The 12,938-nt window shown below is 38.4% G+C and overlaps 1 protein-coding gene across 6 annotated transcripts in view; it reads left to right on the forward strand.

Moving 5' to 3' along the window:
• Positions 1-801: 801 nt before the first annotated feature.
• The window catches only part of NOL4 (nucleolar protein 4), a 414,205-nt gene continuing 402,068 nt past the window's right edge, over positions 802-12,938 (forward strand). For all 6 annotated transcript variants that reach the window (XM_044920884.1, XM_044920883.1, XM_044920885.1 and 3 more), the window contains exon 1: positions 802-1,065. In XM_044920884.1, the coding sequence (XP_044776819.1) occupies positions 802-1,065 (264 nt within the window). The remainder of the gene's footprint in view (positions 1,066-12,938) is intronic.

Raw genomic sequence — 12,938 nt, forward strand, 5'->3', positions numbered from 1 at the left:
GCAGGGCTGGAATTTAGCCTAACTGCATATGAAGAAATGACATTTTAAACCATTTTAAAAATACCTTAAAAATTTCCTGTGTAGCAGGATTTGATAGGCTTAACAACATGACAGGTAAGAACTTTCTCTCTTTCTAGTCCCCGAACGCCCCACGCCGGGAAGGCTGAAGCGGAACGGGACCCTGGAGGAAGGAGAGCCAGGGGACCTGGGTGCCCCTCGGGGCTCGCAGGCGCTCGGCCCGGCGCTGCTTTCGAGAGCAGCTCAGCCCTCGCTTCCTGGACGGTGGGGCCAGCGGCTGGGGAAGCTTCTGGGGCGCGCGCGGGGAGGCGGCGCAGCGCTGCACCTGCCCTGCCCGGGACACAGCCCCGGGGCGAGGTTCCAGGGACCACCCCAAGTCAATATTGGGATTTTTAATAAACCACGGAATGGGATTTTAATTATTTAAAACCCAGTTCCTCTGGGCCGGATGCTGTTGGGATGGTCCTAGTCACACAATATTAAAGAGACCCATCACTAAGAGGACGAGAAAAGCGTCCGAGACAAGCGTCCGAGACATCCGTTGCAATTACGAACGAACCAGAGACTTGGTAGCACAGGGCATTGATTGCTGGTGCCCAGCCGGACCCTCCTCCCTTCTCCCCATTCCTCCCCCCACCCCCCACCACCATCCGAGGCAGGCTCCGGCGGCGGCCGGGACCTCGCGTCCCTACATCGTGGCCCGGGCTGCATTTTTCATGAACCCGGGGTGAACAGGTGCGAAGTGCGCTGGGAGCATCCGGCCGACGGCCAGGAGCGGGGAACATGGAGAGCGAGCGCGACATGTACCGCCAGTTCCAGGACTGGTGCCTCAGGACTTACGGGGACTCAGGCAAGACCAAGACGGTGACCCGTAAAAAATACGAGCGGATCGTCCAGCTCCTCAACGGCTCCGAGTCGAGCTCCACGGACAACGCCAAATTTAAATTCTGGGTCAAATCGAAGGGCTTCCAGCTGGGCCAGCCGGACGAGGTCCGCGGGGGCGGCGGCTGCGCCAAGCAAGTGCTTTACGTGCCGGTCAAGACCACGGTGAGTGAGTCGCCTTCCTCTGTTATTTGTCTGCGGGAGCAGCCAGCGGGGAGGGGAGAGAGAGGGGGGAGAAAGGGGGAGCCGTGAGCCACCGTTGGCTCGTGTGCCCCCCACCTTTCTCAACCCCCTCCCCAAGTCGTCCCCACTCGCATTAGCCAGGCGCGTTTCCCCCACGGTGGAGTCTTTGTGGTCCTTTATTTTAAAGCGGCAGCGCACCTCCAGAGCTCGCCGCCCTCCTAGCCTCCGGGCTCCTGAACCCGCTCCTGGAGCTTCCATCCCCGCGTCGGGCGGCCTCCCGCGTCCTCGGGTTGGGCCATTGTCCCATGTCCTTCGCTGGGCGCCTGGCGTGTGTCCCGCTTTCGCCACCGAGCATAAGGGCCACGCAGGAACCCCAGACGCACGCTCTGATAATAGACGATTCTGATCGATCGTCTACAGTGTCTCCTAATTGGCACAAAGCCCGATTGTGGCGCTAGTCGGAGATGTGGGGTTCCCCCCGTCCCACCCCCCGGACACTATCAGGTTTTATTGTTAGACCGCCGCCTGGGAGACACCGGGCTATCCCATCGCCTTGATCACTCCCAGAGATCTTGCCACGACTATTTAGATTGTAGATAAGGTCCTGGGGATTCCTCCTCCCCGCCCCCCCCCATTCCCTTCCTCACTTCCCCCTTTCACAAATAAAGCCGCAGCTACATGATGAACAACAAAGAGACATGGGTTTCAGCGCAATCAAATGGTGTATGTATTTGTTCCTCGTTCTGGGATAGCTCTAGTATCATGGCCACAAAGCTCCCAGCCCAGGCGCAGCAAGGTACTGGGCACTGAGAACCCAGTGTATCTCAAGCCTCTCAGGGCAGAAGCCTGTGAGGTTGGGGAGCGGCAGCAGCATCAATTTCCTTTTTAAGAAGATGGGAACTGTGGGCTACAAGTAGGATTGCAGATCAGATCCATAAGACCTCTTTCTTCGTCATGCTACGGTGGGTACTCGCCTGGAGTAGGGGTGGGGGAGGGTATTTGGCATCCTTTGCATTTTTGCCTGGCTTTGAGGTTTCTTGAGCATTTGCTCCTTTTCCTAACCCCCCACCCCCACCCCATACTGGCAACTGTTTCCCCGAGCAGTATTCCTGGAGGATGCTAGAAAGGAGATGTCTTGCAAGCTATTCTTCTGTCTCAAACGGAGGTATATTAAATTGGAAATATGTGCATGAAAGGTTTTTCAGAGGACTATTTGGAGGACTCTTTCAGGTTTGGAAAATAGTTAATGGTTTCCCGAGATTAATTAGGGATAGTTGTTTGAAGGAAGTATATTTCTTTTGGAATTTATCTGGAAAATGGGAAAAGGAAATAAAGGTGAAATAGAAACACACATAAAAGTTCTGCTTTTTTTTTTTTTAAGTACTATTGTTGGAATTTTCTAGGAGTTAGATCTATAAACACAGCCTTCCCTTTTAATGTGGCATTGCTAAAGACAATGGTGAGATTACTGTCTTTCTTTACTAAATAATGAGGACTAGATGCCTATGGATTAGAACTGAGGTTTATTTACATCTGGATGAGCCAGAAGTCTGTTGTGGAGAATGAAGTGCTTTGATTCATTTGTATCGGAAGTAACTTAACCTGATTTTTTAAAAATAACTTGTTAGACAAAGTAGATTAGAATTCAGAACATAAGGATGTATTTTCCTTTGGGCACCACTGCGTTAACTGAATAAATAAAATAATCATTTAAGGTATATTTACCTAATTATTATTAAATAATATTTTATATGTTTTTCAAAACAATTGCTAGCTGGGAAGTTTGTTTTTCATTCCTTTTATATTAAAATCAGGTTCCTCTGTTTATCTGTCAGATAGCTTCACTTGGTCCAATTTATACTTGCAGGGGTTTGGTTACATCCACTATGTGTATAAACAGATGTGCCCTTTTAAAACATTAATTAAAAATTCTAAATAACATAAATTGTGTAACAGCTATAGAGACACTAAGAGAAATATGGATGCCTAGTAATTCAGACCAGAATTCACATGTTCAGATACCCATATTTTCATTCAAAAATTTATGCAGACTTGTTAAAGAACTATTGCTAAGACATCCATTGTAGAATAACAACTCCAGCGTTAACAATAAAGTAACACGTTTCCCTTTTCAGTAAAGATTCCATATATTTATGGGAGAATATGTAATTCATCAGGTGGTGTTCTTAGATAGTGGTTTCCATGTAGTATTTAAGAGATTTGCTCTTCATTCAAGCCTGTTTTGAAATGTTGAAGAGGTTTTTAATTCATGAACTCTTCTGTTGCTCTTTATGAAAATTTTATGCTGCTCCTTACATAGAATTATAGGCTCCGCCTTCCCTGAAAGACAGCCAATCATCATTTCAACAAGTTAAAAAATAAATAAAAGGTTCCCCTTTTATCATGTGTTTCTCTGCATCTCAAATGATCTCTTCCTTAAAAATAAGCTTTTCTTTATAATAGCGGGAGTACAATCCACCAGAAAGACAAGAAACATATTTTTACGTCAAAGGCGTATCTTGGTTGAAATAAAGTACTGTATGTGGTATTTTCAAGTAGACTGAGAATCATTCTAGCTGTCTGAGGTTTGAGGGTTTGCGGCTGGTTCTGCTGTCAGAGAGATTTGCGCCTGACGTTGTAGTGACCCACTGCTGCTGGTAATTAGACATCATTACTACCTTGAAAAGGGACAGAGAGAAGGCAAGAGGACAGGCTGGGGCTAATTAACTGCTGGTGTTTAATGAAAGAAAGAGAGACTGATAGCAACTGGGAGGTCGTAGCAGAACAGAGTAGACATACCACATAGACTTAATTGAAACAGACTATCTTCCAGTTTGAAAGAAGCTTGGTTCTCCCTCTTATTTTCTTAAAACGACAGCGGTAGGGTTCCAAATACTCTTTCCCCTAAAATCTGAATTTAATTGATGACAAAATCAAGAAAGTGACAACTGAACTTAAAATGAAAATGTAGAATACTAGAAAAGATAAACATGCCCCTTAATATTTGTCCTGGCCATGCCTAAAGCTGAGGGGACATATCTCTCACTGCTTAAATGACTCTGTGGCTGAGTAGATACTGTTTGGTCACCAAGCAACAACATCCCGCAACTCAGCCATTTTAGGTCTAGAGTAGGATCTGCCTGTGCGCCTGCATGCACACGCACGCACGTGTGTATACACACATGTGCAGTTTGTTGAGCATCGCATCTAAGTTTTGTTCACACTACCACCATTATTTTTATGTGTTCTCTCATTAAAGATGTCAGAAACTTTAAAGGATGAAGTAATGAATAACTTAAAACAGTTCTGAAAAAGATACAGATGTCTGACATTGATTATAAGATATGTTTCATCAGTGATCATTTTAAATTAGCATCACTATGGTTACTCTCTTTTACATTTTTAATAGTTTCAGTTTAGTTTGTTTTTAGAAGCTTTTCATCCTGATTGGCATTTTGCTTTTAGCCACAATTAGTTGAAACATCACACTTGTGATTCAAACTACCAAAACACATTATATATACCACTTGATATTATGAAAGGTAAACTTAGGAAATAACCAGAAAAATCATTAAACCTTTGTAGTAGTATTAGATTAATGCATTACTGTGTATTTTTTAAAGGCCCACTGCACTGTACAAAACATTAGGAAATTTGGCAAACTCACGCTTTTGTTTTTCAGTCTTAAGCAAACAAGGCAATGAATATCCAATTATGTGAGTAATGCTTTTCTTGACCTGTATATGTAGGAATGGATATTTAGGTCCAATTTTTGCCTTTTGTGTATTTCTTCTTTATATTTATTCCACCAGGGAACATAAAATGAATTTTCATCCAGAAAGGAAAATATATTATCTTTAGTTATATCTCTTAAAAATGATGATTTATTCAGTTCTGCAATCTGTAGCCTCAGATTTCATATTGTTCTTGCTGTGTATACTAATTGATTACTATATAGTGATTAGAATGAATATTCATGGACTGGTTTATAAACAGTTACTGTTTTTTTAGTTCTCTGACTATGGTTTTGGTTACAAATTTCTCTCTGCTCTATCAAGAGTGAAGGAAATAATGTCTCATAAAGAGTCTCTATACATTTCTACAGGGCCTAACTTCATGCCTGAGGCACATACCATGTATATTAGGCCATGATCTGAAATTTGCTACAGAAATTTCAGAAAAACAAAACTGAGGAACCATGCTAGCCACACATCAGGACACGTTATATCTCTGACACAGGCAAATCATGATAATAGTAATTAAGATGTAAACAAAGTTTTGCTTATCTCTTATACTTTCTTTTTTTTTTTAAATATTTTATTTATTTATTTGACAGAGAGAGACACAGTGAGAGGGGGAACACAAGCAGGGGGAGTGGGAGAGGGAGAAGCAGGCTTCCCACTGAGCAGGGAGCCCGATGCGGGGCTCGATCCTAGCACCCTGGAATCATGACCTGAGCCAAAGGCAGACGCTTAACGACTGAGCCACCCAGATGCCCCTCTCCTATACTTTCAAGACTGGCATTGCTGCAGATAACCAATGCATTTTTTCCCCCTCTTCATTGAGGTATTTTGAAGAGCTCTGTAATATAGGTCTGTGGGGATCATATAGATCCCAAGTATGAGTCTCAGCAACGTGGCTTATAAGCGGACTTTAGTGGTTCCTTGAGAATTGTTGTGAGGAATAACTCATCTATGGCAAAACCCTAGTACAGGGCCAATTACAGCTGTCAAGAATAGTGGATATATCCTTACAAGGGGCTGATATGGCCTGAGTATTTAGGGACAAGGGGCTTGTAGAGATAACTCCCCTGAATTTATGGAGGAAATCAGACCCTGTTAATATATGAAGACTAGCCCATACATTTCCTAAGATACCAGTTCTTGATTTTTCCATTGGTTCTTCCTTGTTTTGTTAATAAGCATACTGGGGGGCAGGCAGGGCAAGATTCAGCACTCATTTATATTACATCAATACACCTCCTGAACCAGCTGAGATCCTGCTTCTCAAGATTTTACACTCAAGACTTTGTGCATAGGATAAAGGAAATATCAAGAAGCAAATACAGGGATGTAGCAGCAGAACTTCTGAGAGTTCCAATCCCATGTCAAGACTATAAAGATCTCTCACTAATAGCTGTTGTATTTGCTAAGACTTCTTATAACTAACTGGGAATGATTAAAGTGAATCTACAAAGTTTTAGGTTACATTTGTTTTGATAGTCCTGGGATAACAGGATAAAATAAACTTCATGGACAGCATAGATGGCAGGAAACATGACATAGTGGGCAGGGTACAGATTCTAGAGCAAGATTTGAATCCTGGATTTGCCATTTACGATAACTGTAAGTAAGGGGAAATTTCTTAACTAAAGACACAGTTTCCTCTTTGTAAATGCCACTAATTAATACTTGCCTAACTAGTTTGGATAAGAATAAGTACCAAGTGGTATATACTGTTTGGTCACCAAGCAACAACATCCACATAGTGTATGTAGTATCTGTCTGGCATGTAGTAAATGCTAAAAAACATAGAAGCTGTTCTAAGTATTATTAAGAAAACAAGGATACCATGATGTAATTATAATTAGGTATATGTTATAAACTCAAGATCACACTGCCACAAGGAGTTAAAATACATCTTTATGAATATGTATGTTATTCAGATATTTATTTTTTTAGAAACTAAAAGTGACTATTTTGTAAAAGTGATACATTTTCATTATTTAAAAAAATCTAAGTGAAAAGGAAAGAAATTTTGTTATATTAAATCCCCATCCAGATTTAACCACCATTAGCTAATTATGAGCATCATTATAGCTGTCTGTCTAAACATACATACCAAAACAAGATTAGATATAGTGATTGATTGATATAATGATTGATATGGACAGGAAGAAATAATTTTCCAAAACTGGGATGGTAATTATATGCTAATTTAAGTAAGAAGCATAAAACATAATATTATCAAAATGAAACAAAAGAAACAGAAAAACATGCAATTCAAAAAATTGCTAATAGATAAATACTTCTCAGAGGTATTTATTCCTGAAGTTAATAGAAAAGATTAAGAAAAACATTAAGAGATTGAATTACATTCATTTTTTTTTTCAACTACAGATTTCAGTTTCATTCTTATCATTGACTTTCTCCAAAGGTAGATGAGGAATAAGCCTATTTCACTTCTTTTTTTTTTTTTTTAAAGATTTTATTTATTTGACAGAGAGAGACACAGCGAGAGAGGGAACACAAGCAGGAGGGAGTAGGAGAGGGAGAAGCAGGCTCCCCGATGAGCAGGGAGCCGGATGCGGGGCTTGATCCCAGGACCCTGGGATCATGACCTGAGCCGAAGGCAGACGCTTAACTGACTGAGCCACCCAGGCACCCCAAGCCTATTTCACTTCTTCTCACTGTTTTGTACTCCCTGCTTATGTTAGGTTTATTATAATTATGTATTTTATTGTGTTATGTTCATTATATCATCTTATATACTATAATTGTTTTTATTGTCAAGGTTTTATAATGGTATATAATTTGGTTCTCAGGACTGTTTTTCTTTTGGTGTATTTAAATGCTTATACATTCTTCTACCTGTTTTTTTTTTTTTTTTCTTTCTGAATTCTTTGATTTGATTCATCCCTTGGCTACAATTCCTGGTCATTTTTTTCTAAAGAAAGATTATGTGTTCCATTCTTTGAGGTTTGTATGCAATTAAAAATATTTGTCCTTAGCCTTTATAACTAAAGAACAACTTAACTAGGTGTAATTTCTTTATTTTCCTCTTTCTACCAGAACATTGTTGATAATGTGGTTGCTCTGTAGAATTCTGAGGCAAACCTGTTTTTCCAAATTTCATGGATTGTTTGCTTCTTTATCCTTGAAATGAAATAATGTCACTGAGATATGTTTTGAATTCCTTTTCTCACTGAGTAATTGCATTTATGTGCGTGGCTTCAGTTGTGACTATGTTATGGCGACTTAATGCCTGTTTTGTGAGGTTCACATCTGTATTTTACAATTTCTACTGGACGTTTCTACCAGGATATCCCAAAGCACCTCAAACTGAACATAACCCAAAATGACTATTTCTTCTCTCCATTTCTTCATCCTGGGTCTTCCCAGCTGACACCTTTTTTTTTTCTTTTGTATTGTCATTTTTAATAATTATATTGAAATATATCCTAGTATGAGACTGAATCCAGCTAAGCATTAAAACAGTGAACCAAATGAAATATTTGGTTCTCAGAATAAATGACTGTGTTCATAGATCATTTATTATAATTTCAGGGTGGCAAACAGAAATTAAAATGATTTGAAACTATGTAATATTTTGAAAGACTTGGAGAAAGTTATTAGCACTATACATTGGAAGAGGAACAGGAAAAAAAAAGGTAAATTCAATACAATTTTATAAGTAGAATTTCCATAAGCTAATACAGTAAAGTTTTATGAAAAAGGAACATTTACTGATTGGCCTTTCTATTTTATTACTGAGTGTAACATTTAACATTACATTGTGAATTTAGAGAACAGCAGAAACATGACAAATAGTACATTTTCTCCACTTAAAAAATTACCTGTATTTCTTTCCTTTGTTTAGAAATTGAAAACACTAAAATAATAGCTTGTCCATGAATCATCCAACGGGCACTCTGAAAAATTTAGAGGCTCTTCTTTACAATAATATTCCTGGGAATATATGCCTTTCTTTTCCTGCTCCCTATCTACATTTCATAAGAGTCATTTTGCCATTTATGTCCATTATTTGGTGTACAGCATATGCTACTTTACAAAAATAGTACTGAATAAATGAAAGTATGAATTTATGTTGTAATCTCTATTCTTTAAGGATTATCTTTTTAAAAATTGAATTATAATTGACAGATAATATTGTATTAGTTTCAGATACACAACAAAATGATCTGATATTTATGTACATTATAAAATGAACACCACAATGTCTAGTTACCATCTGTCAATATATGAAGTTGTTACAGTATTATTGACTGTATCCCCTATGTTGTATGTTACATTCCCATGTATTATTTATTTTATAATTGGAAAATTGTACCTCTTAATCCCCTTGTTCTTTTTGTCCATCTCCCCATCTCCCTCTCCTCTGCCTACCATCAGTTTGTTTTCTGTATTTGAGTCTACTTCTGTTTTGTTTCTTCATCAGTTTCTTGGGTTCCACACATAAGTGAAGTCATATAGTATTTGTCTTTTTCTGTCTGATGTATTTCACTTAGCATAATATCTTCTAGGTCTGTCCATGTAGATGCAAAGGGCAAGATTTATTCTTTATGAGTTATATTACATACACACACACACACACACACGCACACCACATCTTCTTTACCCATTTATCTATCAGTGGGCAGTCAGGTTGCTTCCATACCTTGGCTATTGTAGATAATGCTAATGCTGCAATGAACATGGGGGGGCATATATCTTTTCAAATTAGTGTTTGCGTTTTTTTTTTTTCCATAAAGTGGAATTGCTAGATTCTATGGTATTTCTATTTTTAATTTTTTGAGGAACATCCATACTCTTTTCCATTGTGGGTGCACCAACTGACATTTCTACCAACAGCACATGAGGGTTCCCATTTCTCCACATCCTTGACAACACTTGTTATTTCTTGTTTTTTGACATTAGCCATTCCAACAGGTGTGAGGTGATATTTCATTGTGGTTTTGATTTATTAGTTCCCTGATGATTTTTTAAAAGTATTTTATTTATTTGAGGGGGGAGGGCAGAGGGAGAGAGAGAGAGAAACAGGCTCTTCTTTGACCAGGGAGCCCAAATGTGGGGCTCAATCCTAGGACCCTGAGATCATGATCTTAGCCAAAGGCAGACGTTTAACCAACTGAGCCACCCAGGCTCCCCTCCCTGATGATTTTTAATTGGATTTTGTTTTTTTTTTAATATTGAGTTTTGTCAACTCCATATATTTTAGATGTCAACTGGTTATCAGATATGTCATTTGCAAATATCTTTTCCCATTCATTAGATTGCCTTTTTGTTTTGTTGATGGTTTCCTTTGCCGTTGAAAGGCTTTTTAGTTTGATATAGTCTCATTTGTTTGTTTTTCTGTTGTAAAAAGTAAATGTCAGAGAGCTTACTGACTTTGTTTTCTTCTAGGAGTTTTCTGATTTCAGGTCTTATATTTAAGTCTTTAATCCATTTTGAATTTATTCCTGTGGATGGTGTAAGAAAGTGGTCCACTTTCATTCTTTTGCATGTGGCTGTCCAGTTTTCCCAACACCATTTATTGAAGAGACAGTCTTTTCCCCGTTGTATATTCTTGTCTCCTTTGTTGTAGATTAATTGACCATATAAGCATGGATTCCTTTCTGGGCTTTCAATCCTGTTCCAATGATCTATGTGTCTTGTTTTGGTGCCAGTGTCATCTGTTTGGATGATTGTAGTTTTGCAGTATAGTTTCAAATCCAGGAGAGTGATACCTCCAGCCTGCTTTCTTTTTCTCAAGATTGCTTTAGCTCTTCAGTCTTTCCTGGTTCCATACAAATTTTAGGACTATTTATTTTAGTTTTTTGAAAAAGGCCATTGGTATTTTGATAAGGATTGCTTTGAATCTGTAGATTTCTTTGGGTAGTATGGACATCTTAATAATATTAATTCTTTCAATCCATGAGCGTGGAATATCCTTTCATTTGTCTGTGTCATCTTCAATTCATTTTACTGATGTCTTATAGTTTTCAGAATACAGATCTTTCACCTCTTTGGGTTAAATTTATTTGTAGGTATTTTCTTCTTTTTGATGCAATTGTAAATGGGATTGTTATCTTAATCTCTTTCTGTTTGTTATTAGTGTATAGAAACACAACAGATTTCTCTATATGGAATTTTTTATCCTGCACTGTTCTGAATTCATTTATTAGTTATAATTGTTTTGGGGTGGAAGCTTTAGGGTTTCCAGTATATAGTACCATGTTATCTACAAATAGTGACAGCTTTACTTCTTTTTTTTCTCATTTGGATGTCTTTTATTTTTCTCACCTAATTACTATGGCTAGGACTTCCAGTACTATGTTGAGTAAAAGTGGTGAGGGTGGGCATTCTTTTCTTGTTCCTGATCGTAGAGGAAAAGCTTTTAGCTTTTCACCATTGAGTATGTTTTTAGCTGTGTGTTTGTCAACTATGAGCTTTATTATGTTGAGGTATATTCCCTCCTTACCTACTTTGTTGAGAACTTTTATCACAAATGGATGTTGAATTTTGACAAATGCTTTTTTTGCATCTTTGAGATAATCGTATGATTTTTAGCCTTCATTTTGTTAATATGGTGTATCACGTTGATTGATTTGCAGGTTTGGACTATCCTGGCATCCCTGGAATAAATCCCATTTGATCATGGTATATGGTCCTTTAAATGTATTGTTGGATTTGGTTTGCTAATAGTTTGTTGAAGATTTTTGTGTCTATCCTCATCAGGAATATTAGCCTATAATTTTCTTTTTTGTAGTGTCTGTCTGGTTTGTATAACAGGGTAATGCTGGCCTTTTAGAATGAGCTTGCAAGCATTCCTTCCTCTTTTATTTTTTGGAGTTTGACAAGGATAGGTATTAGCTCTTCTTTAAGCGTTTGGTAGAATTCACCTCTGAAGCTCTCTGGTCCTGGACTTCTGTTCTTTGAGAGTTTTGTGATTACTGATCCAATTTCATTACAAGTAACCGGTCTGTGGAGATTTTCTTTTTTTTTTTTTTTTAAGATTTTTATTTATTTATTGAGAGAGAGAGAAAGAATGATAGAGAGAGACCATGAGAGGGAGGAGGGTCAGAGGGACAAGCAGACTCCCTGCTGAGCAGGGAGCCCCATGCGGGACTCAATCCTGGGACTCCAGGATCATGACCTGAGCGGAAGGCAGTCGCTTAACCAACTGAGCCACCCAGGCGCCCCGAGATTTTCTATTTCTATTTCTTCACTGATTCATCTTGAAGAAGTGTATGTTTCTAGGCATTTATTAATTTCTTCTGGGTTTTCCAATTTTTTGTTGTATAATTATTCGTAGTAGTCGTTTTTATAATTCTTTGTATTTCTGTGGTATTTGTTGTAACTCCTCCCTTTCATTTCTGATTTTATTTGGCCCCTCTCTTTTTTTCTTGATGAGTCTTACTGTATGTTTATTAATTTGTTTATCTTTTCTTATTTTTTAAAAATTTCCTTTTTCTGTGGATGGCAACACAATTTGCCCATCTATCCAAGGCAAAAATCCTTGTGACATTTTTGATTTCCCCCTTTTCTTCCCCTTTATGGTCAACACTCAATGGAATACTGTTGATTCTATGAACTTAATATGTCTGGAATCCATCATATTCTTACCATACCATACTAAGCAATATGACCATTGCATGACAATTTCGTAATTTTCCCAAAAGCTTTGAAGGAGGGGATTTGATTTCCACTGCTTGAAGATGCATCTTCGGTGCTCAGTATTAATGCAATAAATGAAAAACTTCCCAGCCTGACATCACATGATAGGCCCTTCTTATTAACTACCCTACAATAGCTATATATATCGGGAAATCTTTTTTTCACAAAATGTAATTAATTTAAATTATTGTAAAAAACACATAATATAAAGTTAATCATCTTAACCATTTTTTAAATGTACAGTTGAATAGTATTAAGTATAGACATATTGTTATACAATAGATGTCCAGAACCTTTTTATATTGCAAAACTGAAACTGTACCCATTAAAAAACAATTTTCACCCTTTCCCCTTTTCCTCCAGTGCCTGGTAACCACCATTGTACTTTCTGTTTCTATGTATATGACTACATTAGATACCTCATATAACTGGTGTCCTATAGTATTTGACTTCTTGTGA

The sequence above is a fragment of the Neomonachus schauinslandi genome, chromosome 14, assembly GCF_002201575.2.
Source record: "Neomonachus schauinslandi chromosome 14, ASM220157v2, whole genome shotgun sequence".
Lineage (NCBI taxonomy): Eukaryota > Metazoa > Chordata > Mammalia > Carnivora > Phocidae > Neomonachus > Neomonachus schauinslandi.